At 43.4% G+C, this 27,530-nt stretch overlaps 1 protein-coding gene across 7 annotated transcripts in view; it reads left to right on the top strand.

The window, feature by feature from the left end:
* Positions 1 to 27,530, top strand: part of ICA1 (islet cell autoantigen 1) — a 77,233-nt gene that overhangs the window by 7,592 nt on the left and 42,111 nt on the right. For 4 of the 7 annotated variants that reach the window (XM_066627860.1, XM_066627862.1, XM_066627861.1 and 1 more), the window contains 5 exons: positions 12,195 to 12,233; positions 12,706 to 12,877; positions 14,924 to 14,996; positions 15,892 to 16,015; positions 18,807 to 19,005. In XM_066627860.1, the coding sequence (XP_066483957.1) occupies positions 12,217 to 12,233; positions 12,706 to 12,877; positions 14,924 to 14,996; positions 15,892 to 16,015; positions 18,807 to 19,005 (585 nt within the window). In that variant the 5' untranslated portion in view covers positions 12,195 to 12,216. The remainder of the gene's footprint in view (positions 1 to 12,194; positions 12,234 to 12,705; positions 12,878 to 14,923; positions 14,997 to 15,891; positions 16,016 to 18,806; positions 19,006 to 27,530) is intronic. The other 3 variants (XM_066627864.1, XM_066627866.1, XM_066627865.1) reach the window with 1 other exon arrangement.

The following is a 27,530-nucleotide window of genomic DNA, read 5'->3' as shown; positions in this document are numbered from 1 at the left end:
TATAGAGATGAACAACAGTTAATCTGGTAGACTAGCTAGAAATAAATTTCATGCACATTTGTAAATAAAGACTGAGTATGCTATTGGGCACACCCTGTTGGTTTTACAGGTATCCCCTGCTTTTTGACGGTCCACTCCTTTGACACATATCAGCTATAATCGGAAGTCATACATCAGCACATGTTCTATTCTTTTGACCTATTTTGTCATGTTTGCACAACTGACCACATGCTGTTTTTTCTCTTTGATCAACTCAGTGCCATCTTTTTGTTTAGTCTATTGTGGTGTTTAGGCTTTTGCATTCATTTGAGACTGATACTTTTTCAGTGACCATATTGCATTTGCAAGCAAAAAATTGACTAGATTGCACTTTTCAGTTATATCCGGTTTTCAGCAGTGCTCCAGACCCTAACCTGAATATGTGTGGGATGCCCAAGTCAGGTGTTAAATTATAAGTCAGTGAGAAGGAAATGCTGGAATGAACCTGTGCAAGCAAAAATACTAGACTGGATGTTTGCCATTGCAGAGGTGCGCAGAGAAGTGTCCTTGACCCCATATGCTGCAATGTGTAGTATCATACTACCCCTGCAGTTAATCTTCACAAAGCATTACAAAGGCCTTTTTACTGGATGGATGTTTAATTATGGGTACATGAACTTTGTTTACTGCTTAGTCCAGTGACCTAAACATGCCTGATGCTCCTAGGGTTGGATTTCCAAACATCAGGAACAGGAGCCACCTAGCAGTGAAACTAGTTATATACACACTCAGAAGATGTTTGATATCCCATGAACAGCATAGCACCCCACTGCCCCCAAATACAGCATAGCAAACCCCTTTTTAAATGAAAAGGAGTCAGGCAGTCCAGTCCTAACTTGTGCTAGAACAGGCAGGCCAAAAGGCCTGCCCTGAATCCAGCACAAGTTAGGTGATGGCTGGAGTGCAACTCAGAGTAAGGGGATATTTGTCCCCTTACCCTGAGTATTGGCAACCTTCAGTCTCGAAAGGCTATGGTATTGCGCTCTGAAAGGTGGTTCTGGCACAGCGTCTAGTGTGGCTGAAAAGGCCAATCCGGGAGTGACAATCCCTTCCACACCGGGAGCAAGTGCAGTCTGTCCCTGGTCTGTCTCCCTGGCTATGGGCCTTCCTTCTTTGCCTCTTAGCCTCAGACTGTTGGCAAAGTGTCTCTTCAAACTGGGAAAGGCCATGCTGCACAGCCTGCCTCCAAGCGGGCCGCTCAGAGGCCAGGGTTTCCCACTTGTTGAGGTCCATCCCTAAGGCCTTCAGATCCCTCTTGCAGATGTCCTTGTATCGCAGCTGTGGTCTACCTGTAGGGCGCTTTCCTTGCACGAGTTCTCCATAGAGGAGATCCTTTGGGATCCGGCCATCATCCATTCTCACGACATGACCAAGCCAACGCAGGCGTCTCTGTTTCAGCAGTGAATACATGCTAGGGATTCCAGCACGTTCCAGGACTGTGTTGTTTGGAACTTTGTCCTGCCAGGTGATGCCGAGGATGCGTCGGAGGCAGCGCATGTGGAAAGCGCTCAGTTTCCTCTCCTGTTGTGAGCGAAGATTACCCTGAGTAATGCCCAGCCAACCCTATGGGACTACCAGGATCTGTGCCAGTGAAATCGCTGGTGCAAATCCAAGCAGCCCAGTGTAACACTGGGTTGGCCAGGGAGAGGGGTTAGGATTCTGCCTGAAGTGCCATGGCAGGTCCCACTCCCTCCCAGGCCTGATCTTCCCACTGTTCCCCCCCCCAGAAACTCCCCCCTCCTCCCGCCCAGAAACATCCCCTCCCTGCCTCTGATCAACTCTCCCACCACCCTCTCCCTCCCCCCTGCACCAGCCAAGGGAGACCGACACGAACTTGCCCTCTCCTGGATCCGATGCTGGCAGGCTGATGTATGCCCTAGCGCTGGCCTAGCCAGCTTGAGAGTAGTTGCAGACGTGCTTTGTGGCATGTTTGTGACACTCTTGGGCCAGTGCAGTGGACTTGCACCGGCTGAGTGCTCAGTTTGGATTGCACACTCAAGCAGTTTGTGAAGTTCAAAGAGAAAAGGGGGGGGGAACTTTGCACAGTGCAAAAGGAGGGTGGTGGTACACTGGTTGAGCATATGTTGTGTGTACACACACAAGATTCCCTGATTTAATCTCTAGCATCTGCAGGTAGGGCTCGGTAAAGACTCCTGTTTAAAACTCAGGAGAGTGCCACTGATCAGGCACAGTAGCAGGAAGGTTCATACAAGCAGTGCCTAAAGCAGTTCTTTAGATCGCTGTTAAACATGGTATATGTGAATGGTGTATAAACTATTTTTAAGTCCATTGAACAATGCTAAAGGTCTAAATATAAATTTTTACATAATCTCTATTCAGCGTTATTATAGGCTCAAAATAATGAGTTTAGGACTATTGCAACACCATCCTGTGCATAGCTTCTTAAAACTAAGGGCCCAGTCTTATCCCCATTGGCATGGCTGCATCAGTGCTGGAAAGTTGGATAGGATTCGGCCCTAATTCTTATTGAGTTTAATGGAACTTACTCCCTGGTAAAAGCATATAGGATTGTGGCCTTAGCATAAATAAAGTAGCTTAGGTACTTTATCCAGTAAGTACATTTGGAATATGTAGCACCTTGTGGATTGGGTTAAGTTGCTGATTCTAACACAGTCTTGTGTGTGAGCGTTCCTGGTGCAAAACAGGTTTAATTGAATAATCTGAGGAAGCAATGACAGCCTTGTAATTCATTCCATTTGGTTCTGTTCTAAATTGAATAATAATAAAAATCTGTCACTGAATAACATTATTTAGGGACATGATGTTCCTGGTTATATTTTGGTTTTAAAAGAGACCTGGTTCTATTGATAGCATAGTGAGTTGTTTGCTTGCTTTGTGAAGCTGTTAAAATCTCTTTTAGAACCAAGGAAGTGTTTTAAGAGCTAAGCAGAACTGAAATTAATCAAACAATAAATTAAAAAAAATAAATAAATATTTCTAATCATTAAAGCAGTAGCAAATAATTTGCCATACAAATGATGGGTTATTGAATATACGGGGGGAGGGCTGTATCTGCAGATCCAGTTATCTGCACATTGGATCCGTGGCCCCCCTCCACACACACCCTGCCCACCTCCTCCAGGGCTTCCACCGGCCTCACAATTCCTTTTAAGGAAGTAAAATGTCGCTTCCGATTTCTCCATGAAACCAGAAGTCACATTTTTTTTGCTGCCAAGCTGAGTCTGAACCCAGCCGAGGCTGTGAATGGATGTCCGCGGTCTCTGCTGAGCTCAGAAGCTGGGCTCCCCTCATCTCCGGAGGGTCCGCACCACAGGAATGGGCATTTGCCCATATCCATGGTTTCAGCTATCCGGGGGGGGGGGGGGGAGTTCCAGAATAGAACCCCCATGGATAACGGTGCACGACTGTAATCACAACTGAGATATAGGGTGGAACAGAATTATATAACTATAGCTGCAATCCAATACACAATTACTTGGGAGTAATAACTGACACTTATTTCTGAGTAGATAATCATTGGCCCATATTGTTTATGACCAGGCATTGTGTTAGTGTAGTAGTGGTTATGGTATTTAGTTCTGTAGTACTGGAGAGGGGAATTAACCATTTTGTAAGGAAATTGCAGAAATATTCAACTATAGCTATCTTGTCAACAGCTTTTTTAAAAAGCATATTTGGGGAACAACATTAGATTTATTCGTAATTTTTAAAGTGCATGCGTTAACGTTTGAGATTGGCCAGAAATGAGATAGCTAAAGAGAAACTGAAAAAATAGTTGAGAGTCAGAGACAGCCAGACTTTCTTCCTCCTTTCAGCTAAATGCCTTGCATTATCAGCTATCCCAGTTTTACAAACCAACATAATGAGCCTTTTTCATAAATTGAGTTTGTTTTGTTTTCATGTTTACATAAAATATGCAATTCTAATATGCCATTATTGGTGTCAAGTTTTCTTTCTGTCTCTCTTTTTACTATGGAAAAGATTATAATGAAAAACATTAAATATAATCCCTGAGTGAGAGGCTCAAGAAACCAGCAATAGACCTCATCAGAATTATGGACTGTGTGGCTTGAAATGTAAGTCCTGTTCATTGCCGCAGGAAAAAGTACACTACCTTTTCCTGAAAACTTTGCATTGACAAGCAGCTTCCAAATTCACTTTGTTTGAATGTTAGCTTCCTGGCTAGCTAGATTTTTTTTTCTTGTGAAAGCTGGAGCTTCTCAAACAGCTGCTCTAATGGAAAATTATAAGATAGTAGCAGAGCAAGAGCTTTTTTTTTAGTTGCCTAGGTGATAGGGTTTGGTAACTTACAAGAAGCAAACAAATCCTATGCTAATGACAAGCCAAAATGTATTCCAGTCACAATTAAGGACTCTTGTTTCATAAGCAACAAGGTAACTGTGTCTGCAAAACCCAAATCTGCCTCTGTCACTTGTACAAAATTAACACCTCATAGTCCTGATTCACTGTGCAATTGGAGGAAGTGGACTATTTGGGAGTTGTGTTGGTTATCTGGAGGAGGAGTTATCTGCGCAGGAGGTCTGGTCTAGAGAGTAGAGCCTCCGTTAGCCCAAAGGTAACATCAGAAAATCGCCGGTTCGAGGACACCGGCAGCTCCCTGAACGGCTGAGAATGGCGAGACCTTGAAGCAGCTGACAAGCCCAGCTGAGTGATTCCACCTGCTCTTGGTGTGAGCAAGAAGCGTCTTGGCTGCCCTCCATGTGGGAGATGGAGCTGCTTGTCAGCCTGCATGGGAGAGCTGGAGGCCAGAAGTGAGACCAAAACCAGGAAGATCCATTCTGAAATGTTGTTGGTTCTTGAAAGAGAGAACCTCTATGTTTGTAAAAATCCCCTTGAGGGATTTAGAAACGCCTGCCTATGTAAACCGCCTTGAATAAAGTCAGAGGAGTAATCCGATGACCAGAAAGGCGGTATATAAATAACTAGTTATTGTTATTATTATTATCTAAAGCTGCAATCGAAACGTACTTGTTGGGGATTAAAACTCACTGGCCAGATTAGGGCTTGCTTCTAAGTAAAAATGGGTAAAATTGCACAGTATGAGACTGTGAGCCCATCCCATTCATGTCTACCCAGAAATAAGTCTCATTATAGTCAGTGGAGCTAACTCCAGGTAAGTGTGGGTAGGACTGAAGCCCAATTCCTCTTCATTCTTACTCAGAAATGTCCTGTGTAACTCACAGCCCAATCCTATCCAAATTTCAAGCTCTGATTCAGCTGTATCAGTTGACATGTGTTGCATCCTGCAGTGGGGTCACAAAGGCCTCCTCACAAAGGCCTCCTCAAGATCAACATTTGTTCCCTTACTTTGCAGCTGCATTCTGCTGGGAAGTTGGATAGGATTGGCTCCTCCTTGGTATTTGCTTCTTGAGCAGATGTTCATAGGATGAGGCTGTTGGGGTCTATGATCTATTCAGATGATACTTCACCTCCCAGGTACTTGGGCTCCCAGGATAGTGTTTACCCAGAGAGGGACTGAGATTGAGAACAGGCCTTGGATACATATTGATTACAAAGAGAAGGGAACAGAGAATCTCCTGGGTTCACAGAGGGGCCCATGTAGCAAATGTTGCAGGCCACAGCTAGTTTAGTCACAACTCACTTTTCAGAAAATGTAGTAGCCCAATAGCAGTTCCCCTCCAAGGGCACATAGTGTAAAGGGGGCAATTTTTGTCAGGACCACAAACTTTTTGTCAGGACCAGTGTGGGATGGAAAGGTTTAACATGCGTACCGTGCATGCATGCACACATTGCATTTCTGATCTAGATGGCTGCTCTTTTTTAAAAGAAATATAAACGCAATAACAGTTTTAGTACTTGGTGTAGTAAAGGGTTGCTCTACACTTTACAGTAGTGGTTCTCAAACTGATGGGGTTGTGACCCACCAGTATGTGTAAAGGTTCCCCTCTTCCTTTAAGGAGCTGGGGAAGGGGAGAAGCGACCCCCAGGATTGCGTCCCTATGGGGGGGTGAAGTGGTGTGCTTTCACTTACTTTTAAGTAGGTAGGGCTACAGGAGGTGCGGGGAGCCCACCACAGCGCTCCCCTTCAGTAAAAGGGGCGCAAGACACTTTCATTTTGCAGGAGGTGCTTTGTGCCCACTTCTACTGAACTTTCCAAGCCTCGAGAAGCGCTGCAGAGGGCTCCCTGCAACTCCTGCAGCCTGCTGCAGCCGTACCTACTTAAAAGTAAGTGGAAAGCGCCCACCTTAGCAACGTGATCTTGGGGATCGTGTCGCTGCCCTTGCCCCTCCCCTGCAAAGTCTTACTGAGGGAGTAAAGCTCCCTCAATGTTTGAGAACCACTGCTTTACAGCGTAGCTGTGTATGCAGCTGTGTTACAGTAAAGCTCACTAATGGCAGGAGGTCTAGTCTAGAGGTTAGTACCACCATTAAGGTCGCCAGTTCAAGATCACCAAGTTGAGCTGAGAGATAAGTCAGCTGCAGCTGTGTCAGCGTGGGAGGCAATGGGGCTAGAAAGATTACCAGACTGAAAAGATCCATCTGGAATGCACCTGAGCAACTCTGCACCTGCACATGCTGTCAAAAGGACTGACATACTCCACCTTTCTATATTACTCTCTTTCTCCCTTTAACTAATTGCTTACTACTTTGTATGTCACCTTATGCTGATCTGTGCCTCACTATTGCAACGTGTGAACAACCCACCCAGAAGCCAGACACGCCAGTGACAACCGTGGAGGCCACCCACGGAGGACTCCCTGGATCCAGGACCCTCGACCGGAGGCTGCCCTCAGCGGAAGAAGCCTGGCCTGGCACTGCTGGCCATGTGCAAGGCGGGAGTGGGTGCATCTCGCTCTAGCCTTGAATATAGTGGCTTATGGACTTCCAACTTACCCCCTGTAACCCCCTGGAACGGACCTACATACCAGACTTGAATGCTCTGTGTTTGTGACTGACGATACTCTCTCACTGTATGTAGCCGTGTTCTGGGATCTTATATTTGCTATCCAGTTGTTTTCTGCTCGTGAAACTGAAACATTCTCTAATAAAAAGTTAATCTGTTCTTGAAAGACAGAACTTCTTTGTTCATTGTAAAAAACAACAACAACAACAACAACAAAACTTTGGGGGTTTAGAGATAGCCTGCCTATGTGAACCACCCTGTATTAAAGTAAAGGAGCATTTCCAATGACCAAGAAAGCCAGTATATAAATACCAGTTGTTGTTGTTGTTATTCCCCACGGCAAAGGTGTAAAATTGCATCATCTATGCCATTTTTAGCACTCGTGTGCCTGGGAGATTGGGGCTCCTAGGTGCATGCATGTGGCTGTTCAAGCAAATGTGTTTCATGTTCATGCTTTACACATTTGCAAAAAACACCTCCATGGGCATACCTGCCTCATAGAGTACAGTAGCCAAAGGGTACCTGCCCAGGTGCAAGTGAGGTAAGCACTGGTTTTCCACTTGCAACTATAGCATCATATTAGCGACATAGCTAACACAAAATTGGAAATAGGTATTCATAGCAAGACAAAATGTAAAATCCTTATATCTATTCATCTCTACCAGCTGCTCATGGGGAGTAGGTTGTATTGGTTAGATCTTCAAATTTGTGCTAGTATAGGTCTAAGTAGACCCCCATTGGGGCAGTGAAGGCTTAGCCCAAGGCAAGAGAACAAGGTTCCCTTACCTTGAGGAGGCCTCCATGACTGCCCCCCTCCCTCTCCGCAGGATGCATTCCGGTGGCATGGCTGCATCCTCAGGGGTGGGTTTAGATAGGATTGGGCCTTAAAGCATGTTAAAATGAATCAGACTCAGTTCTTGGCAGTCTTTCACATACTTTCATTTCTTGTTGAGGTAGTTCCACTATTGCAGTGGAAATGTATGTTAATGCAAAGATGACAAATGAGATGAAATCTTTGTACTGTAATTGACTACTGTACAAACAGATCAGAATAATGGTACTTAAATATTCAACACATTATCTTTTGAACCATTTAGAAATTTGTTGAAAAACTGCTTTCATGTATAAATGTTTTTCCAAAGTAGATGTTTTGTAAAGCTAAAAGTCAAAAAGGTAATTTTCTTTCTTTTGACATTTTTTTAGAATGCTTTTATGAATGTGATTCCAGATAGGGTTGGGTGTAGATGTATTTCTGGCTTCTGCAAATTAGGGCATGTTTCCAGTGCTCTGTCCTATTTCCACCTCCTTCCTTTCTTCTTCAAAGCAATTTTTCTGTCTCAATTTTTCCTTACTCATTATTGTGCTATGGTATGTGCCAGTAAAAATGATGGTTCCCTTGTGAATCGGAGAGTATTTGTGGTTAGAACTGGGTTTGCAGACCATGATTAAAAGGGAAACTGGTTTATTTGGGCATTCATGTAAGATGGCACTAGATTAGTAAGGAAGGCAGAAAATAGCTTGAGACAAGAGATAATGTGTTCACAAGGCTGGCTTCTGATTTGCAAACCATTGTTTGGTTCAGACATCACACAAAACCATGTTTTAATTATGGTCCCTCCCATATGGCATCCCTGACATGATATACTCTTCTTCCCACCTCCCTACAAAGTGAAGAAAGTTTCTATTTCTGATCCTGGTTTAAAACTTGGCTTTCCCATAATGTGCAAATCCAGCAATTTCTGTTCTAACCAGAGTTGATTATATTCTACTTTAATAGTCTGGTTTTTTCTCAAAGTCTGATTTGAATCATCTGGATTTTACTAAGCTTGAATATCATGGGAAATACTGGTTTATGTTAAATCAGGATTGGAGGAGAAACCTTTCCCCCATTGTATGCAAAAGGAAGGGGGAACTTGCACAAGCCCCAACGTTTGGGAATGCTGAAATGAACCAGGATTAAACCATGGTTTCTTGTGAAGTCTGGATTGGGCTGGTGTTAAATCTCCCTGAGTTTATACTTTTGCTTCATAAGAATATGTCACAATATCTCAAATGAAAGTTGTAGGCCAAAGTTGTGTGTGCTTTTCCTCCCTTTTCTACCAGCAAGTGAAGTGTTACAACAATGTGCTCGTGGTATATAATCAGCATTTTAGGTCTTCAAATTTTAATCTAGACTTAATGAGGTTGTACAGTTTCTCTTAAATGAAGGGGTATGTCTCAACTTGCTGAAATTGGAGCACTATCACACTGTTTAATTCAGCATTTCTCAAACTGTGGGTCAGAACCGCTAGGTGGGCCATGAGCCAATTTCAGGTGGATCCTAGCTCAGCTGCCATTGAAAATACAGAACACAAAATACATGGTATCGAGCTTCTGGGCAGGGTGGGCTCCTAGTGAAAGAGAAGCATGGTGCTTTGCCCTGAATAGGTGGGAAGATGGGATGCTGGTTGGAGAAGGATCCAGCTCTGTTGTCTGCTTTGACTTCTGAGCTGGAATGATTGAATTCTGAACTGCGCAAAATAACAGCATGCAAAATAATAGCATACTTATCTCGGCTTAGGTTTGAAGCCTAAATTGATGGTGACACTTCCAACCATGACATCACTTTCAGGTTAATGATGTCACTTCCAGGGAGTCCTGACAGATTGCCGTTCTAAAAAGTGTGTCCCGGTGCCAAAAAGTTTGACAACCACTGGTTTAATTCCTAATTACACAGCGTCACACTCATATTTTGGAGAGTTTTGGTAACCAAATGGCTTGCATAAATTCCCAGTAATGTTTCAGGGTAATGCTGAAATTCCGTGTTGCCTATTCCACATGTATGAGAGATTATGGCTCTGTAACAGGCATTTTTAACCACCGTGCTATGGTACACTGATGTGCCATGAATGGTCCACAGGTATGCTGTGGGAGTTTGGGGGCCAATTATTAGTGGGGCCATTAGGGGATGTGAGCCCTCCCACTAACAGCTTGATGTGCCTTGTCAGTTGTCAAAAAACTGATGGTGTGCTTTGACAATTTTAGTTCCTTGTCAGTGTGCCATGAGATGAAAAAGGCCAAAAATCACCGCTTTGTAATATGAGTATGTACATCGCACTTCAGACTTGTAACATGATCTAGCAACTCTTTTTTTATGGTAGTGAACAGAGTTCAATTTTTTTCTTGCAAGGATCAGAGACATCACTAAGACGAAAGGGAGGCACTGTTCTTTTTACTGTACAGTATTTTCTGTGTGTTTACAGTGAAATTTACAGTGCTTTGAGTGCCAGTTACATAAACTATATCAGCATATAGCTTGTGTATTCTACCCTTCTCTGCTTTCGTCACTAGATTGATAGCCTGCCCTCTCATTTGTGTATTTCAAGCTGTCAGCTGAAGGCCACCTGTGCAAGCAGTTTAATGCTGCCATGGTGGTAATGTAGTGATCTCATCTACCACTGCAGAAGATTCAGTGCTGATTCTGCAATAATGTGTACTGAGAAGAATGTCAAATCCATTCGTGACCTTTTGGATTCAGTAAGGGTGTGAGAAATTGCCAGCATATGTTTTAGCATATGTCTAGTGCAGAAATAAATAGTTGTTGCAAAATGGAAATATTTTGAAAATACTGTGGGAGGGGGAGAAGTTGAAGAAGTTAATTTCTTTAAGCTTGTAATTTCAGGCATGCTTTACACATCATTTTCCTAGGTGTACACTAAAGTGCATAGTGTAAAACGCATCTGTACTTGCAAATTCATGCCATACAAATTCGATTTGCGGGCCTGTGTGCTTTTCGGCAAGGCCACACCTAGAAGGATGTGGGGCTTGGGGCAACTCAGCCAATGCGGGCAGGGGGTGCTATAATGGCCAAATATACATATCCATCCCTCTCCCTGTTTCTAATCCAAGTTGGTGGCCACAGTGGACCTGCCCTATCTTAAACAGAATAGATAGCAGACTTGTTTCCTCAACAATGATGGCCCCATTATCCTCTAAGGCAGTGGTTCTTAAACTGGTGGGTCGTGACCCACCAGTTTGTGTAAAGGTTCCCCTGTCCCTTTAAGGGGCGGGGGAAGGGGAGAGGTAGGAAAGCGATCCCCAGGATCGCACTGCTAAGGGGAGCGAGGGGGGGTGCTTGTGACTTACTTTTAGAAGGCAGGGCTGCAGCAGGAGGTGCGGGGAGCCCTGCACAGCTCTCCCCGAGGCTTGGAACTTTCACTGAAAGCGGGTGCAAAGCACTTCCGTTTTGCGAGAGGGGAATCACTTCCCCTCACCCCATGTCACACAGCAGCAGCCTGAATGAGACTACTTGGATCTGTGCCACCTAAAGTGGTGGGCTGGACTGCCTAGGAGGGGAGTTAGGATCTGGCCTAAGTGCCAGATTTGGCACCACCCCCCTCCCAGGCCTGGCCCGCACACTGGTCCACTGCCCGCCCTCCCCCCAGCCCAGAACAGCCCCATTCCACCTTCCCTGGCCAACCTCCTCCCACGGTGGTGCAGAAGTGCCTTATAGCAGGGTGCAGTTTGGATTGCGCCCTCAGTCCTTTTGTTGGCATCCTTCAGTCTCGGAAGACTATGGTATTGCACTCTGAATGGTGGTTCTGGAACAGAGTGTCTTTTCCAGTATGCGAAGCCTGGGTAAAGTAGATATGGAGGATAGACTGTTTCCCATGCAGCAAATCCCCCCTCTCCACGTTGCTGAAATGTTCCAATGGAAAGGCAGAAGCCAATACAGTTGGTTCCAGCGGCGTTGCAGGAGTTGCCAGAACGTGACTGTGTTCAGCCATGAACTGCCTCAGGGACTCCGGCTCCGGATTTTGCCTCGAGGTTGATTCCTGAAGCCTTCTCCAAAACTGGATGTAGCCACAAGGCAGTGGAGGTTTGGGATCAGAGTTTTCCTTCTCTCAGATGAGCTGCCTTCCCAGGCTGACGAGTCCCATCTACCCGGTGGCTGTTCAGTTGCCTCTTATGACAAGTACCACCAAACTTAGGGCCTACTCTTATCCCCAGCTCCCAGGGGACAATAATAAATTGGTACAATATTGTCCACTGTGAGGAAAAGTAATATTTTTGGTTAAACTTGATAAAATAACATTAGGTCTTCTGATAATAAAATGTTTATCTGAATGCGCAGAAAATCTCATCTCTAATATACATATCTGGGTGTGTTGTGTCTGGGAGTTTCTCTTCCTTTTGCAGTTCTTTTGCAGGAAAAGACATGTGTGTGGCATCATGATTCAGTCCCACTCCTATCCCAAAAGCCTGGGCTGAGTAACCATATTAATAATGTGTTTTTCTTTAATTCTTAGAATTGGAAGAAAATAAAGAAAGATGGATGGGCACAAATAGTAAGTAAACAGTGTGTTCCTTAATGTGACTCTATAGCACTAATGAATTCATGCCACAATCTTTCCCAAACCTGACACACATTTATGATGTGATGCTTGGACTGCAGAAGAATTCAGCCCCAAACCCTTAAGTGTGGGCAAGCCAAAAAGTCAGGATAGTAGTAGTAGCATCTAGGAAGATGGGGCTGGAGGAATTCGTATAGATGCAAAACTGTAGCCATTAGTGCAAAACTGTAGCCATGCAAAACTAAATGAGCCATTTAGTTATTTGATTTTTCTCTGTAAACCGCTTTGTGAACTTTGAGTTGAAAAGCGGTATATAAATACTGTTGTTAATAATAATAATAATAAAACTGTACAACCCTAAATTCAAGAATGGTAGATATCAGCATAGATGTTGAATCAAAGCTTATTAATCTGATGATTAATATAGTATTTATCTCTGAAATGACTTTTTTTTTTTGCTCCCTAGCAGTTATTCAAGGGAATTTTATGATCGATATGCCCAAGGCCAAGAAAAGTCTGTGGTCAATAAAATGCAACAGAAGTACTGGAAAACAAAGCAAACTCTTATCAAAGTCACAGGGAAAAAGGAAGATGAGCATGTGGTAGCCTCCGATGCGGATTTGGATGCAAAACTGGAGGTAAGTATGTATTTATGCCTGTCCATCTGGACCTCTCCTTTTATAGCGGATGGAATCTGAAAACTTATTTGACCACAGTCTGTAAAGCCATAAAAGCACGCAAGGGCTGTTCAACCCCACCTTCCCTTGAATCCACCCCAAAAGTTGGGGGACTATCTCACATAGCAGTTTCTCAGAAAATGGAAGGGGGAAAGGTACATGCACATGCAAACACCCACACCTGCTTCCTTACCTGACAAATTTGTGGAGATAAAATGCCACCTTGAGTTCTTGAAGGCAGTATTCAAGTGGAGCAAATCAATAATAAATCAGCAGGGCCGCCTCAAGACCTGCTGGTACCTGAGGCAGCACATCAAACGATTTCTCCCCTTTATCCCATTGCAGTGGTGGTGGTGCTTTATCCCCCACCCTTCCCCATTTTAAAAGGAAGAGAAGAAGGGGGATGTGGAGGAGAGACAAGTGGTTAGAGATGCTCTTGCTCACCCCTAGTCTCTCCTCCATGCTTTCCTTTCTTCTCTTCCTTTTTGAAACCAGAGGGTGTGAGACGAAGAACAATGGAGGCAGGCAAACAAAGATGGGTGTTCCATCTATCCACTGTGTAAGACAGCGGCCTTGATTGGTTTCATGAACAGCACTACCCTGTAAATAACCCAGTTCAGCATGCATACCAAGGTTGCAGCCTTGCGTGTGTGCATGTTCTTTGTCATTAACCTTTGTGGTTGAGTCAGTGCTGATGCCCTGTCAGTATTTCCCCTCCTTTTTAAAAACGCTTAAAAGAGTTGATAATTGGTTTTAATGCATATTTGCGCCAGCGGAACAACAGAATTTACAGTAGCCTGGTGGTTGTCATAGAACTAGCAGAGATAACAGAGAACCTTTTTGTCCTTTCTCAATGAAACAAACTCTTCTTGTAACCATTTAATTGCTGATAAATTAAAAAACGAAACCAAAATGTATTTTTTCTCTGAAAGCTTGGGTAGTTTGGATATTTGTTACTTGGCCTAGTTTCAGTACGAGAATGACATTTTACCTATTTACCTTCAGCCTGTGACCTTAATGACATCTCTTAAAAGCTCTGCTGTCATATTCCTGGCACAGAACAGCCACCAAGCTGTACTTTATAGCTGGAGTTCAGTGGTAGAGGGCATATAAGTTAACTCTTGGGCTGCCCAATCCAAAAGATGACATGCGCCAACGCAGGTCCCCTGCACTGACTCCCCCTGCACTGGCTCAAACATGCTGTTCAGCATGTTTGAGCCAGTTTGGAAGTTGGCTGGGCCGATGCAGAAGTCCGAGCAGCCTGCCACACCAGAGCCAATCCCTGCGCTGCCCAAGAAAGGTAGGGAATGCGCCAGCTGAGGAAAGGAGACGATGGCGGCAGGGCACTCCAGGTGGGGAATGGGCATTTCTGGGCTGGGGGAATGTGGGGAGGATTGGGTTCGGGGGGCGTGGGATAGGCGACAGCAGTACACGCTGACTTCTAACCCCATTCTGGAGCTGGGCAGCCTTATGTGGACTCCTCAGATTTGCGCCAGCTAAATAGGTGGTGCAGATCTGAATAGCCCCATAGTACAGGCTGGGGTGTTACACAGAGTAAGGGGGGAAATATCCCTTTACCCCTGGGTGACCTCCAGCAGCTCCCAGCCTGTGTAGGATACCGGCACATCATCATCATCCGTAAACCTTTATTGGCATTAAAAATACTGGCACATTAGGATTGTGCACTTGTTTCTTTAGAATATGAGCAACGTGCCACAGGCTGTTACTTCTGGAAAGACATGCTTTGAAGTTGGTCTGATCTTTTGAAATTGACTTTTTTAACGGCATAATGTGGAGTTTGGCATTGTTGCACGTGCGATCTACAAATTTGGAAAATGATTTCCTAGCTACACTGCAAGGAAAGCAGATATGGTTTGGGAAGCAATATATTGCTTGAAAAGAAAATGATCACTACAGTTTAATAAGATGTTACATTATGAAATTGTGTGTTTTGTTGCATCTTCTGTGTTTGAAAAATCTAACTGAATCCTGAATGTTTCGTTTCAGCTGTTCCATTCAATTCAGAGGACATGTATGGATTTACTTAAAGCAATTGAACTCTATCAAAAAAGGATTTGTTGTAAGTATTTTTAAAGCTGGGGTTGGCTTCATGCAGCTCCCTTTTCACCCCACGATCATCCCATCTCTTTCGGTTGCTGTGAATATAAAATGGGAAGGGATCAAGTGTGCACGTTGCTCTGAGTTTCTTGAGGGAAATGTGGACCAAACATGTAACGAGATAAATGATATCAGAGCAAGGGGAATTTTATGCCCTGCTTTGACCTCCTGTGCTTTCAATTTTTTTATCCCTAATTTAAAAGCAATTTAATTTTCCAGCAAAAAAAAAAAAAATTCTTATGCAAATATTTATACAGAGGGAATTAAATTCAAGGAGAAAGTACCTAAGCTGTTTTAAATCAGCATACAGTTTACAGGAGCCAAGTGATCTTCTATCACTTGAGCATGGGGCTCCAGCAATTGAAAGAGAGTCTAAAACAATCAAGGGAAATTCTAAGTATTGTCGTCAGGTCACAATCGTCTACTTCATTTGATCCCTCCAAGCGAATACCTCTGTTCATGCAAGAAGTAGTACATTCTCCTGTTGCCTTTTCAGCGTGGAGGTCATTTTGCAGTTCTAGTTACATTACACTGAGCCCATGAAGAGGTGTGCTGAAGTGAATCTGATCTTGTGTTTTGTAAGTGCAAGAGATGCATGAAGGTTAATTAGAAATTGTAGGCAGGCGTGGAAGGTTATTCTGTTCAATCTTTTTTTTTTCTTGCAAGCAATGTGAGTTGTTGCCCAAATTACAAAATTATGAACCCAATCCTACGCCATGTCTACTCAGAAGTAAGTCGCATTATAGACAATGAGACTTACTCTAAGGTAAGTGTCAATAGGATTGTAGCCTAAAGCATTAAAAACACACACAAACACACACCCCTCTCTGTGTTTTAACATTGTTTTTGTGTGTTAGTTCTGTCTCAGGAAGAAAATGAACTGGGGAAATTTCTCCGATCCCAAGGTTCTCAGGATAAAACTAGAGCAGGCAAAATGATGCAAGCTACAGGAAAGGCCCTCTGCTTTTCTTCTCAACAAAGGTATGTTGGACTGGATAAGCGTTGCTATTCAGAACTTGTATGTGGAGTAGTTCCTTCCTACCCTGTTTTTAAAGCTCCCTTGACCTTCACAACTGAATTCGAAGAGTTACAGAGGGAGGGAGGAGCCAGGAAAGCACCTTGATATAAGCAGAATTCCTTCTGTGCTACTCTGGATCCAACCCTGTGAAATTCTGATATTTGTACGTCACTGAGTTGAAAACTTCCATCTTTGCGGCATATATCTTCCATTCGTGTAGTAGAGCAATAGGGCTTCTTTGAAGAAATGGCTGGTGGAAACTGTTCGTACTAGTTAACTATAAAGCGCACAGCAGTCCTAGTCTTATCTTGTATACATTCTGTGTCTACAATAAATCAAATATGGGCCAGCAAAATTTGAGTGGAAAGGCATCAATCAAGGAAGAGTATTTTATGCTTCCTGGTGTTTAGGAAGATGCTGTACACCAGGAGTGTCAAACATAAGGCTCGTGGGCCAGATGCGGCCTGCAGAAGCATTTTATCTGGCCCTTGGGCTCTCAGCTCCTGAGAACATAAGAACAGCCCCACTGGATCAGGCCATAGGCCCATCTAGTCCAGCTTCCTGTATCTCACAGCGGCCCACCAAATGCCCCAAGGAGCACACCAGATAACAAGAGACCTCATCCTGGTGCCCTCCCTTGCATCTGGCATTCTGACATAACCCATTTCTAAAATCAGGAGGTTGCGCATACACATCATGGCTTGTACCCCGTAATGGATTTTTCCTCCAGAAACTTGTCCAATCCCCTTTTAAAGGCGTCCAGGTTAGACGCCATCACCACATCCTGTGGCAAGGAGTTCCACAGACCGACCACACGCTGAGTAAAGAAATATTTTCTTTTGTGTGTTCTAACTCTCCCAACACTCAATTTTAGTGGATGTCCCCTGGTTTAGTGGATGTCCCCTGAGCAATGCTGAGGTGTCAGCCAGCATGATAATTGAACTCTTCCATATCTTGAAATATGATCAAGATTTGTGTATTTTCTGTCATTTGCAGCCAGTGAGTTCCTACACGAGTGCTTATTTCTGGTTTTTACCTGTTTAATGACATCACTTTCTTCCTAATGACATCACTTTCGGTCCTCAGCAGGCATCTTGAATGCTGTTTGGCCTGCTGTATGAAATGACAACCCTGATGTACACCATTACTAAACTTGGATAGCTGAGAAATTCAACAGCTTGCTGGCTAGCTCACCCATGCATGTACCATTTAGAGCACTGTGCTGATGTAATCCTCTGATTTTTCTGGTTAAACCAGCTCTGTTCCACTTAAATAGTGAGTAATTATCTCATGAGTGGGCTGCAACTCCAGGTGAGTGATGGCAGAAGAAAGGAAGTGAAACATAGTAACCCTTGCTATATACTTCATCCTGGCATCAATATATTGCACAAATTAACCAGTGCTGTTTATGGATCAAAAATATCTTAACTATTCTTTTTAACTATTTTATGTACATTTACAGATTATAACTCCTCAGTGAAATTGCCATTTTTCAGGATCCTGATAAATAGTCTGAAGGAACATAACACTTAACAAATTACCTGTCACTGACAGAGAGGCAGGCAGTCTTTTTTGGCATAAGTTTTGAAACATTTGCATCTATGAATGTTCAGTACTAAGAGGAATGTGCATTGGGTATGCGTGATATAAAAATTTCAGTTGACTGCACCATTAGAAGGAAATATATGTTACCTTCACCCTGAAAGCCAAAATACTTGTGAAATTTTGCTAAAAGATAAAAGGAAAAATCATCGTATAGCTTCTTACTGATTGCACAGGAAGCAAGCAGCTGGTACACAATGCCTTTCAAAGTCCAGAATCTTTTCTTTTTCTCAGCCCTATTAGTTGGAAGTGAAGTTTTTAATTTGTAATTAAAAAGTTTACTTCAGCATTTCCCAAATTCTCTGGGTGTTTGGGAACAGCTGTAGGTGCATTTGGGGGCGGGGCAAAGGCAGTAATGCAAAAGGGTTTTTTTTAACACACTCTTGACAGTGCTGGCCTCAAGAGTAGCTAAAATTTTGATCACAAAACCAGAAGTGGGTTGCGATCACTATTTTTAGCTATTCTGAGGCTTGGGGAACCCTGCAGGGGGGTCTGTGGGTTCCAAGCTCCCATCACCCTGAGAAGGCCAACACTACCAAGGTATGTTTTTTTAAAAAAACAACAAAAAACTGTCTGGCAGTGAAATGATTATGGTGATCCGGCTGCTGCCTTCACCGTCGCCCCACCCCGCCCCTTAAGGGGGCAGAGACAGGGCGTCCCTGGCTGAGGCATTGCAACAATCCAGTTTGGGAACCTCTGGCTTACTAATTTGACCTACTGTTTAAAATTACTTAATTTCAAGCATGCATCCCTGAGAATACATTAGGCTGTACCTCCCAATATATTCTGTTCTACATCATATTAAAACACATAGTTCAATTTTTTCTAGCAGTGTAAAGCAAGTGTGGTGGGGGAACCACAAGCCTCACTGCACAAAATTTTGGAATAAGACAGGTAGATTGACTGTTATGATTATTGCATCCAGAAATGATGTGAAAATATTTTCACACCTGTGAAAATATTGTTGTCTTCTGAAATGAGCCTTGAAGGTTCTTCCCATTCTAGTTTTGCTTGGTGGTGTTTTTTATATTGATGTTTCTGTTCCAGTGACTCTGTGTGTGTCTCTTTGATTCACAGATCCAAGTAAGAAAAACAGAGTTTATTTTCAGATCCCCTACATTTTCCATGTTTTGTTTGTTTGTTCTTTCACAGGTTGGCATTGCGCATTCCTTTGTGCAGACTCCACCAAGAAGTAGAGACCTTTCGCTACAGAGCTGTATCTGATACATGGTTGACGGTCAACCGAATGGAGCAGTGTCGGACCGAATACCGAGGAGCGCTGTTGTGGATGAAAGATGTGTCTCAAGAACTGGATCCAGATCTTTACAAACAGATGGAGAAGTTTAGGAAGGTATGAGGTTTTCCGCAGCCTGCTAGAGGGCAGTGCCTGATTATGGTAATGGAGCATGGCTTTGATTTCTCTGAGAAGCCTGCAACCCAGCAGCCAGGACCGTGGGTGAAATGAAGCATAAACCGATCTTTCCCATGTGGCAGGAATGCAGTTCATCTGTTATGGAATAGAATTTCCATCTCTGAAAGAAATAATGGCCAGAAACAGTTTCCTAAGTAACTCAAACTAAACATGTATGTTTTTCATTTTATAAATGGAATGATGACCATAATATTATATCCTTCAGAATTCCTTTAAGGACCTTTGATAGTGGTTTAGCTTTAGATAGTTTTTGTTTTTAAATTTGATTCTGCCTCTATCCCCAGCTGGCCTAACCCTTCCTAGTTGTCCGTTGTTTAAGATTGCCACATTGCAACCCAGTGAAGGGGTCTGCCTTTTAGAGCCTCAGTGACTTGTGTAGCTGGCTTTCAGTTTGTCGAAGCTGCTGGATCCCTAGTATGCTCAATTGGAGCAAACAGTCTGTCTAACTGATTCAGTGGCGGTTCTTCCTAACCGGGGCATATGTCCCACCAACACTTCTGAGGTTGGGAAGCTCTTGGTTTCCTCAGCAATACTGATCTATTGATTGGTGGCCTTCCCACCAGTACTCTGGTAGTGTGTGCTGCTGCGCGTGCTTTACAACTGCCTTATGGCACGTAGCGCCCACAGAACAGTAGTTCTGCCAGCGTGGCAGCCTAAGGATAAGATTTGTCAGTGTTGGGACATCCAAGTACAGTTACTTAAAGTAATATTTTTATGCTTGCTTTAATGGCATTTGAAATTTAGTACCAGCATTGAAAATCATAATAATTTATGTTAGTAGTGTTGATTTTAGTAATAAAAAATCTTGCAGATATAAGTTCAGTCACTTATTTTCTGTGTGTGTATGAGGGAGAGGAGGAGGGACGAAAATATTTTATTCTGAAAATAAACTGCTTCATACAAGCCTAAGTCTTATTGATTATACTGTATGTATTAAAATACCTTTTAAAAAGGAAGGTTTTTAAGGGTGTAAAAATACTTTTAGGGATGGTCATGAAGATATAATTTTATGTCTGCTTTGTAAAAAGTATAACTGTCGTACGAGAAAATAGTTTGACATGTGAAATCCATTCAGTTAATATCTCCTGGAAGAGAGGGAGAAAGTCATATAGGTTTAAATGGAACTTTTGAAAACTGGTTTTCAAGAATTTTTATTTTTTGAGTGAAGAATGAAAAACTGTGTTCAAACTGCAAGACCATCAGCACAATGGGTTATCTGTATGTGTTGTTCAGGGAGGGGCAGTGTGGAAAGAAAGGTAAGAGGATTTGTGGTTATAGTCATAAGGAGGCATTTGGGTGTAATTTGATGCCCGTGGTCTGTAGCTGTGAGTCAATGAGTGTGTTGAAAACATGAAGAGGCAGCCATATGTTTCACTCACTTGGAGACTCTTTAACTCTTGACCTTCAGAACCTCGTCTGGTCAGTTACAGTCTTGGATTCTCCTGGGGTTGCCTTTGGTATGTAGCTTTTAGAACCAGCTGTATGTTAATCCACCCAACTAGGCATCCTATTGTTTTTAAACTGGTAGCTCTCTCTCATCCATAGACCAATGCTTGCGTGGAATGGCTTTCAGTAGTGGCAAACAGCTGACTTGCTTCAGAGTTGAAATGTTCATAAGGAAATGTAATCATCGTTTGTATGGAGCTTGGTGAGAATTAGCAGAACTACATCTGTTGTGTTGGGATTTATGCTCTTTTGAAGGGGCCAGTGGAATTGCTTTTGTTTTTTTGGTGTGCAACTCTAGCTTGTGCCATTGTGTGGCAGTACTTTACTGACTGTTTCCAAATTTATTTTAGGATTTATGTCATAAGGAGAGAGACTGCACTGTAGGCCTTTGTTCAGGAGACTGCATGTGCTAGGAAAATAAAACCTGTACATTTACAGTGCCATATCGGCTATTTAATTAATCCTGCTGAATTCATTTTCATGAAATCAAAATTTTTGTTGTCATTGGAAACTGTATATTCTATTAGAATGTTTTTAGTGGACCAATTTCAGTTTTCAAATGCAGCCAACCATTGTATTTAGTTGGAATAAAAAAAAGTTGGCATTATTTGTATTTTGGTTCTGTACCATATGAAGCTAGTTCTGAATGTGCTGTACTGATGTGGATGGATTTCTTCATGTATGTTCACTTTGTGGGGATGCAGGCGAATAAATTTCATAAGCTAGAATTCTATGCAGTAAAGACCCTATTCAGTGCCAGCTGGGCATGATTCATTAGGAATTATCACATCAACACGAATATTTTTGCAGCTCTTCTGCAGTGACTTACAAGATGTATGTATGCTGTGCACATAATGGCAAACCAGCTATTTTCTATCCAACAAGCAATTCTTTAAATGCTCAAATAGTTCCTGTGCTGTTGGGTTTTTTAATTTGATAAACAGAAAGGTATTTGAGTGTAATTGCACACATCAGGAATGATCTATTCTCTGTTTTGTCTCAAAGAAGTGTCTATATCTCCAATCTCTTATCAATACAGTCCTAACTGGACTTAGGCTCCCACTGAGGAGTTATCAGGAACATGCAACTAATGATTGGACCATTACATCAATATGTGGTGTGATTTGTAGGCAACTCATTTCACAGTTCATGATGTTTTGGTTAACTAGGTTTATTTTTGTTTCTTATTTCTGCTGTACCATTATCAGAAGAAATGTGAACCAGTGGTTCCTTCTCTTTCTTGCAGTGGTAAAATTCCATGCATTTAGGCACTCTACTCCTTTGTTCATTCTAAAAACTGCATGGAACAAGGATCTGTCCATCTGTACACTCCCCCCCCCCCCCGTGCATGTGTTAGGTATAAAGGAGTCAGTGTAGGAACTCAACAGTACCTTGACAACTAAAACAGGAGCATTTACTGAAGGGTGACTTTTGGTATAACAATTTGTTTCATGCTTGCTACCTTATAATTATAATTTATTACTGATGTAGAAAACCGGGGAGGCACATTTCTGGATGCAGATTAGTGCATTATCTCCCACCCCTGCCCTTTGTTTTTAAATGCATGCAGGGGAGGGGGGAAAATCCATTGCGCTTTTTACCTCCGATATTTCTGACCCCATTCTGTGCTTTGGAGTTTCATCAACACATATTGGTAGGTTTCCTGTTGGTTGAGCAATCCTGACAGATGGGAATTTGTCGGTCTAACAGAGCTGCCATCAGTCACATTTACAGGGCAAAAGGGGGAGTTTTGACTTATTTTTCTACCTGTAAATGCATTCTTTCTCTCCCCACCTCCCAACAGCAAGCCATTTTGTTAGCAGGCTCATGAAATGCTCTTACTCTGTAACAGTGGATGCCATTTTAAGGACCTTAATGCTTAGAGCTGTGTATTCTGCTGTTCTGTGTAAGGGTAGAGTTTTTGTTTGGAGTGTGTAGTTCAGTGTATTAAGAATCTGAGCTTTTTACTTCTTGAGTGTGTAAAAATAGACTTGGAAAGTCTTTGAAAAATGCCATGCAAAATTTTGAAAGCCTAGAAAAGGTGGAGCTTCAGTACCTTGCATAGAATTTTGTGACTTAGTAGAAGCTGAAAAGCAAAGATGTGCAAAATCTTATTCAAGATACAAAATGCATCTTTGCTTGTTGCTTAGATCAGAACTTTATAGCACACGGTATTTATTTAAACGATTTATATCCTGCCTTATCCTCTGAATAAATGGAAAGGTATTGGTAATAAATGGAAAGTGCCTTTTTGTTACAGGAAAATTTAAGAGAGGCTTGAGTGAGTTTCAAGTCAATGACTTGTGCTGTGAAGTCTCTTAAGGAGCCAGAATCCTGGGGCCAGAATCAATGCATCTTCCTTGATTTATTAAGCAATATTTCCTTTTAGAAGCCAGTTTTCCCAATTGTGGCTCAGGAGTGTCTGTTTAGATTCCCTGACAAGGCCTAATGTGCCAATGCTTGCTGCCACAACTTTTTTTCCATGTCAAAACTCAGCCCTTGAGCATTGAAATACATTAAATGGCACCTTTGAGCATGTGCAAAGTAAATTATACTTTCCGCTTATTTGCTCACTGGGATTGAGAAGGAAAGACTTTGAGTTTAAGTAATAACCCAATCCAATGGGCTCTTCGCGCTGGCTGAAAAGCAGCCATAAAGCCTACTCCACAGTGCGCTGAGTACCATGCTTCCCAAGTGCCAGCAGGAAGGTTGGAGCCTTCCCGTGCACATCTCCAGCCTGCCGCTACCTGCTGGAGCAGATAAGCTAGTGGGGGGGGGGGGGGCAGAATAGGTAGGCAACAGTTGGGGGGATGGGTGGATTGAGTTCTGCAGCAGTGGTACCCACTGAATCCTGGCCCCCTTCCTAAGCCTGATCCGCCTGCAATGGATCAACTCGGATTTGCGCTAGCTATTGAGCTGGTTCAGGTCCGAGCTGACCCATAGGGGCTGCTGGGCTTACCCTGGAGCATAGAAACAAATGTCCCCTTACCTCAAGGAGGCCTCTAGGGCCAAAACAGCCCCACTGGATACAGCAATAGCTGTGTTAATGCCTCTGCATTGCTGTGCAGGGAATCAATTAGGATTGGGCTGTAAGCAGACTTAAACCCATGTAACCTCTTATTTATAATGAAACACTTTCTGGAAGTATTGCTGGTCATAATTTTTTTTTTTTCTGTTGAACTCCCTTGACAGCAAAAGATCATTTATTCGTAACTGGGCTCTACCTGACCAGTTTGTGAGACTGTAAGAAAAATGGAGAAAGAGCACTCAAATACTGTTTAACAACACAACTCTGTCCTCCTCCCCCCCCCTTCCCTGCATTGGTGCAGCTGTGCCAAAAGTGGGCATGCTGTATCCAGCAGGATGGATTGGGAGGTTTCACAGGCAAGAGGGGATTTTAAACCCCTTACTCCTCTGTAAGCCTCCTGCTCTGCAATGGTTCTCCTTGGACCTGTGCTAGCTATTTCACTAGCACCAGCATGAGGAAAGAAGGGGAGCAGGGAAGCTGCAGGAAAGGGGGATAGGATCCTGGACACACCATTAGTGCCAGATCCACCCCCTCATGCAGTTGCCCCACCCCGTTATATTTCCTTCCCCATCCCATTCAGCCCACCCCTACCGTTTCGTTCCAGTCCCATTGTCTTACCTAAGAGCCAGTGACATGTGTGGGAAGACTATGGCCTTCCCACCAGCATCCCTAGCAGCACACTATTCAGCATGCTGATGCAAGGTGCTCTAAGGTATCCTTGTGCTGAACGACTGGGGTATAAATATCTAAAATACAGGAATGATTTTTAAGAATTTTCTTGGCAGTTTGTATGTGTATGCAGAATTTTAATTGCCATAATCGGGCTGGTTGCGAAATGCATTGTAGCTAGTGTGATCGCTAACTATCTGTCTGCAAGCACTTAATATACGAGGGTCGCCCAGAAAGTAATGCACCACATTTTTTTTCTCAGCCTACAGTAATGGTACGAATGCGAAACTTTAGATATACATTATTTGAATTTTCAGGAGTGTGCACACAAATTTTTGGTTTCTTCAGACAGATAGCGTAGCTGCAGCAGTGTTTTGAAATGGCGTCTGTAAGTGATGTACGTTACAAGCAGCGTGTCATTGAATTTCTCACTGCGGAGAAAGAAACTGTTGGGAACATTCACAAACGTTTCTGTACAGTTTATGGAGAATCTGCAGTCGACAGAAGTACGGTTAGTCGCTGGGCACAGAGGGTGAGGCCATTAGAAGGCGGTTCGGCAGAGCTCCAAGATTTGCAGCGTTTGGGGCGGCCATCCACGGCTGTCACACCTGACAAGACGCAGCTTGCTGATGTGCTCATTCGCGAGGACCGACGCATAATGACTAGGCAGTTGGCGCTGAAGCTGTCAATCAGCAAAGGAAGTGTGGATGCAATCATCCATGCTCTTGATTACTCAAAAGTGTGTGCACGATGGGTTCCACGCTGTCTTACGGTGGACCACAAATCTCTCAGAAAAAACATTTCTTCTGAGTTGCTGAAACGTTTTGAAGATGAGGGGGAAGCGTTCTTGTCCAGGATTGTGACAGGTGATGAAACCTGGGTTCACCATTTTGATCCCGAAACAAAACGACAGTCGATGGAATGGCATCCTCAATCTCCACAGAAGAAAAAATCAAAGCAACTGCTTCCACCGGTAAGGTCATGATCACTGTGTTTTGGGACTGTGAGGGTGTCATGCTCATTGATGCGATGCCAAGAGACAGCACCATTAATTCTGAAGCTTATGTGAAGACATCAACCAAACTCAAGAAGCGCTTCCAGCGACTTCGGCGCCATAACAACCCAGGTGAATGTTTGATTCAACATGATAACGCTCGGCCTCACACAAGTTTGAGGACTTTGGAACACATCACTAAACAGGGTTGGACTGTGTTACCCCATCCACCCTACAGCCCTGACCTAGCTCCCTCAGACTTCCACTTGTTTGGGCCATTAAAGGATGCCATTCGCAGAAGACATTTTGAGGATGACGAAGAGGTGATTCGCACAGTGCAGAAATGGCTTCGTGACCAGAACAAGGAGTGGTACCGACAGGGCATACATGCCCTTGTGTCTCGCTGGAGGAAGGCCATAGAACTGGACGGAGATTACGTGGAAAAATAGGGAGTGTAGAAGAAACATCATTCTTTCTTGTGTGTAAGTTTCATTGTGTTCAATAAATAATTGTTGAAGAAAAAAAATGTGGTGCATTACTTTCTGGGCGACCCTCGTATATTAAATGTCCAGAAGGACTCTGTCATTGTTCTACATGGGTTAAAATCAACATAGCAACATAAGATAGAGATGCCCTTCAGATACATAATGAAAAGGGTGCTCTTTTTAAAAATAGAAGCATGCTTCTGGAAACATATTACATCATCTTAAGATGAATTGCTTAAAGAATGTTGTAGTAACTCTAGCCTGACAAATGCCCTTGAGTGATTTCCTTCATCTGCTGCACTTTACTTTTAAGAAATAAAGATCTGTAGAGATGATCTAGGAGAAATGCTTTTAAATTAATGAACAGAATTAAAAGTGGCAGTCAATGTACAGCTCTCTCTTTTTGTTCTCTCAGACCATTTGTTCTGGACTTTCTGTAGGCTAGAATGTCTTAGTGCAATCCTACCTTGCGCTGGAACAGGCAGGCCAAGAGGCCTGCATTGTATCCAGTGCAAAATTGGGGCCGGCTCAGCTGGAAGCAAGGAGAAACTTCCCCTTACCCCTGAGTAAGCCACCACAGCCCCAATGGGTCTCCTTGGGCTTGCGCCACCTCAGGAGGAGGCGCAAGTCAGAAGAGAACGGAGCAGCTTTGAGCCGATCTGCGCTGCTTGGAGAATGGGGTTGGGATCTGGCATAACTGCCAGGTTCCAGCCCTGCCTCCTGCTCCCCATCCACCCATCCCTTGGAATGCCCTGTGCCCGCCCTGCCCCAGAACGCCTTCCTCCCGCCTCCTCCCCGCCCTCCCCAGACCCCTGCATCAGCCAAGTTCGGCCGATGCAACCTTCCCTTTCAGCATCGGCACGGAGGCTGGATATAGCCTCCATGGGCAGGCATGTGTCCCTGTGCCAGCCAAGCCTACTCCCAAGAAGGCACAAATGTGCTTTATGGCACGTTTGTGATTCTCCTGGGTGCGCCAGCCTAACAGTTAGTTAGGATTGTACCCTTGATGTTCTGAAAGTTTAGGATCCATGCAAAATTCATTGGAATTTAATACTGTATATCAGTGGTTTTCAAAATCGATAGCACTTGGACCCACTTTTTAGAATGACAGTCTGTCAGGACTCACCAGAAGTGATGTCATGGCTGGAAGTGACATCAAATTAGGCTTCAAAACTAAGCCCTGTATAAGGGTCTCTTTACACAGTACGCTCATGTCTTTTTAATGACTTATAAAAATTCTTTTAAAAGTTCAACAATAGTAACTGAACCTGTGGAATGGACCAGTGATAGGCACCTTGGCCTTCATCTGCTTTCTGGAGAACTGCATTTGAGATGGTCTTCTTACTTCACTGGTATCTTAGAAAACTGGAATTGGATGAAGCAGCTGCATTCTAGGCAAGAGATTTTCTGTTCTGTCCTGTGTGAAAGAAACATTCCATACTTGGCATTTTCAGTCAATGAATAATTTGTTAAGTGGGAAAGGAAATCTTTCTCAAATACATGGCCTGGATCTGACTGTAGTGTGCCAGGGTAAAATGAAAGGCTGCTTTCTTATATTTCAGACGTGAAAGCTTCTGCTCGTTGGTGGAGACCTGAACTTGAATCCAGTGACTTTCAGCTTGGCCACTTCCAAGTGCCTTTCTGAATTCCCTCACTGTTCACAACACGGTTGAATGCAGAGGTCATGAGATCCTGGTCCAACAAACTTGGATCAGGAATGAGTGCTGTCCTAGCACACACCTTGCACACCTGGCTGGATCAAGCCATGATTTGATATCTTGGATTATGTGGACTGCATTAACCACAGTTTCCCCAATTCAGT

Source organism: Tiliqua scincoides, chromosome 5 (assembly GCF_035046505.1).
Source record: "Tiliqua scincoides isolate rTilSci1 chromosome 5, rTilSci1.hap2, whole genome shotgun sequence".
In the NCBI taxonomy this organism is placed as follows: domain Eukaryota; kingdom Metazoa; phylum Chordata; class Lepidosauria; order Squamata; family Scincidae; genus Tiliqua; species Tiliqua scincoides.
The sequence above is the reverse complement of the archived record's forward strand: the minus strand, read 5'-3'. Positions and strand labels throughout refer to the sequence as shown.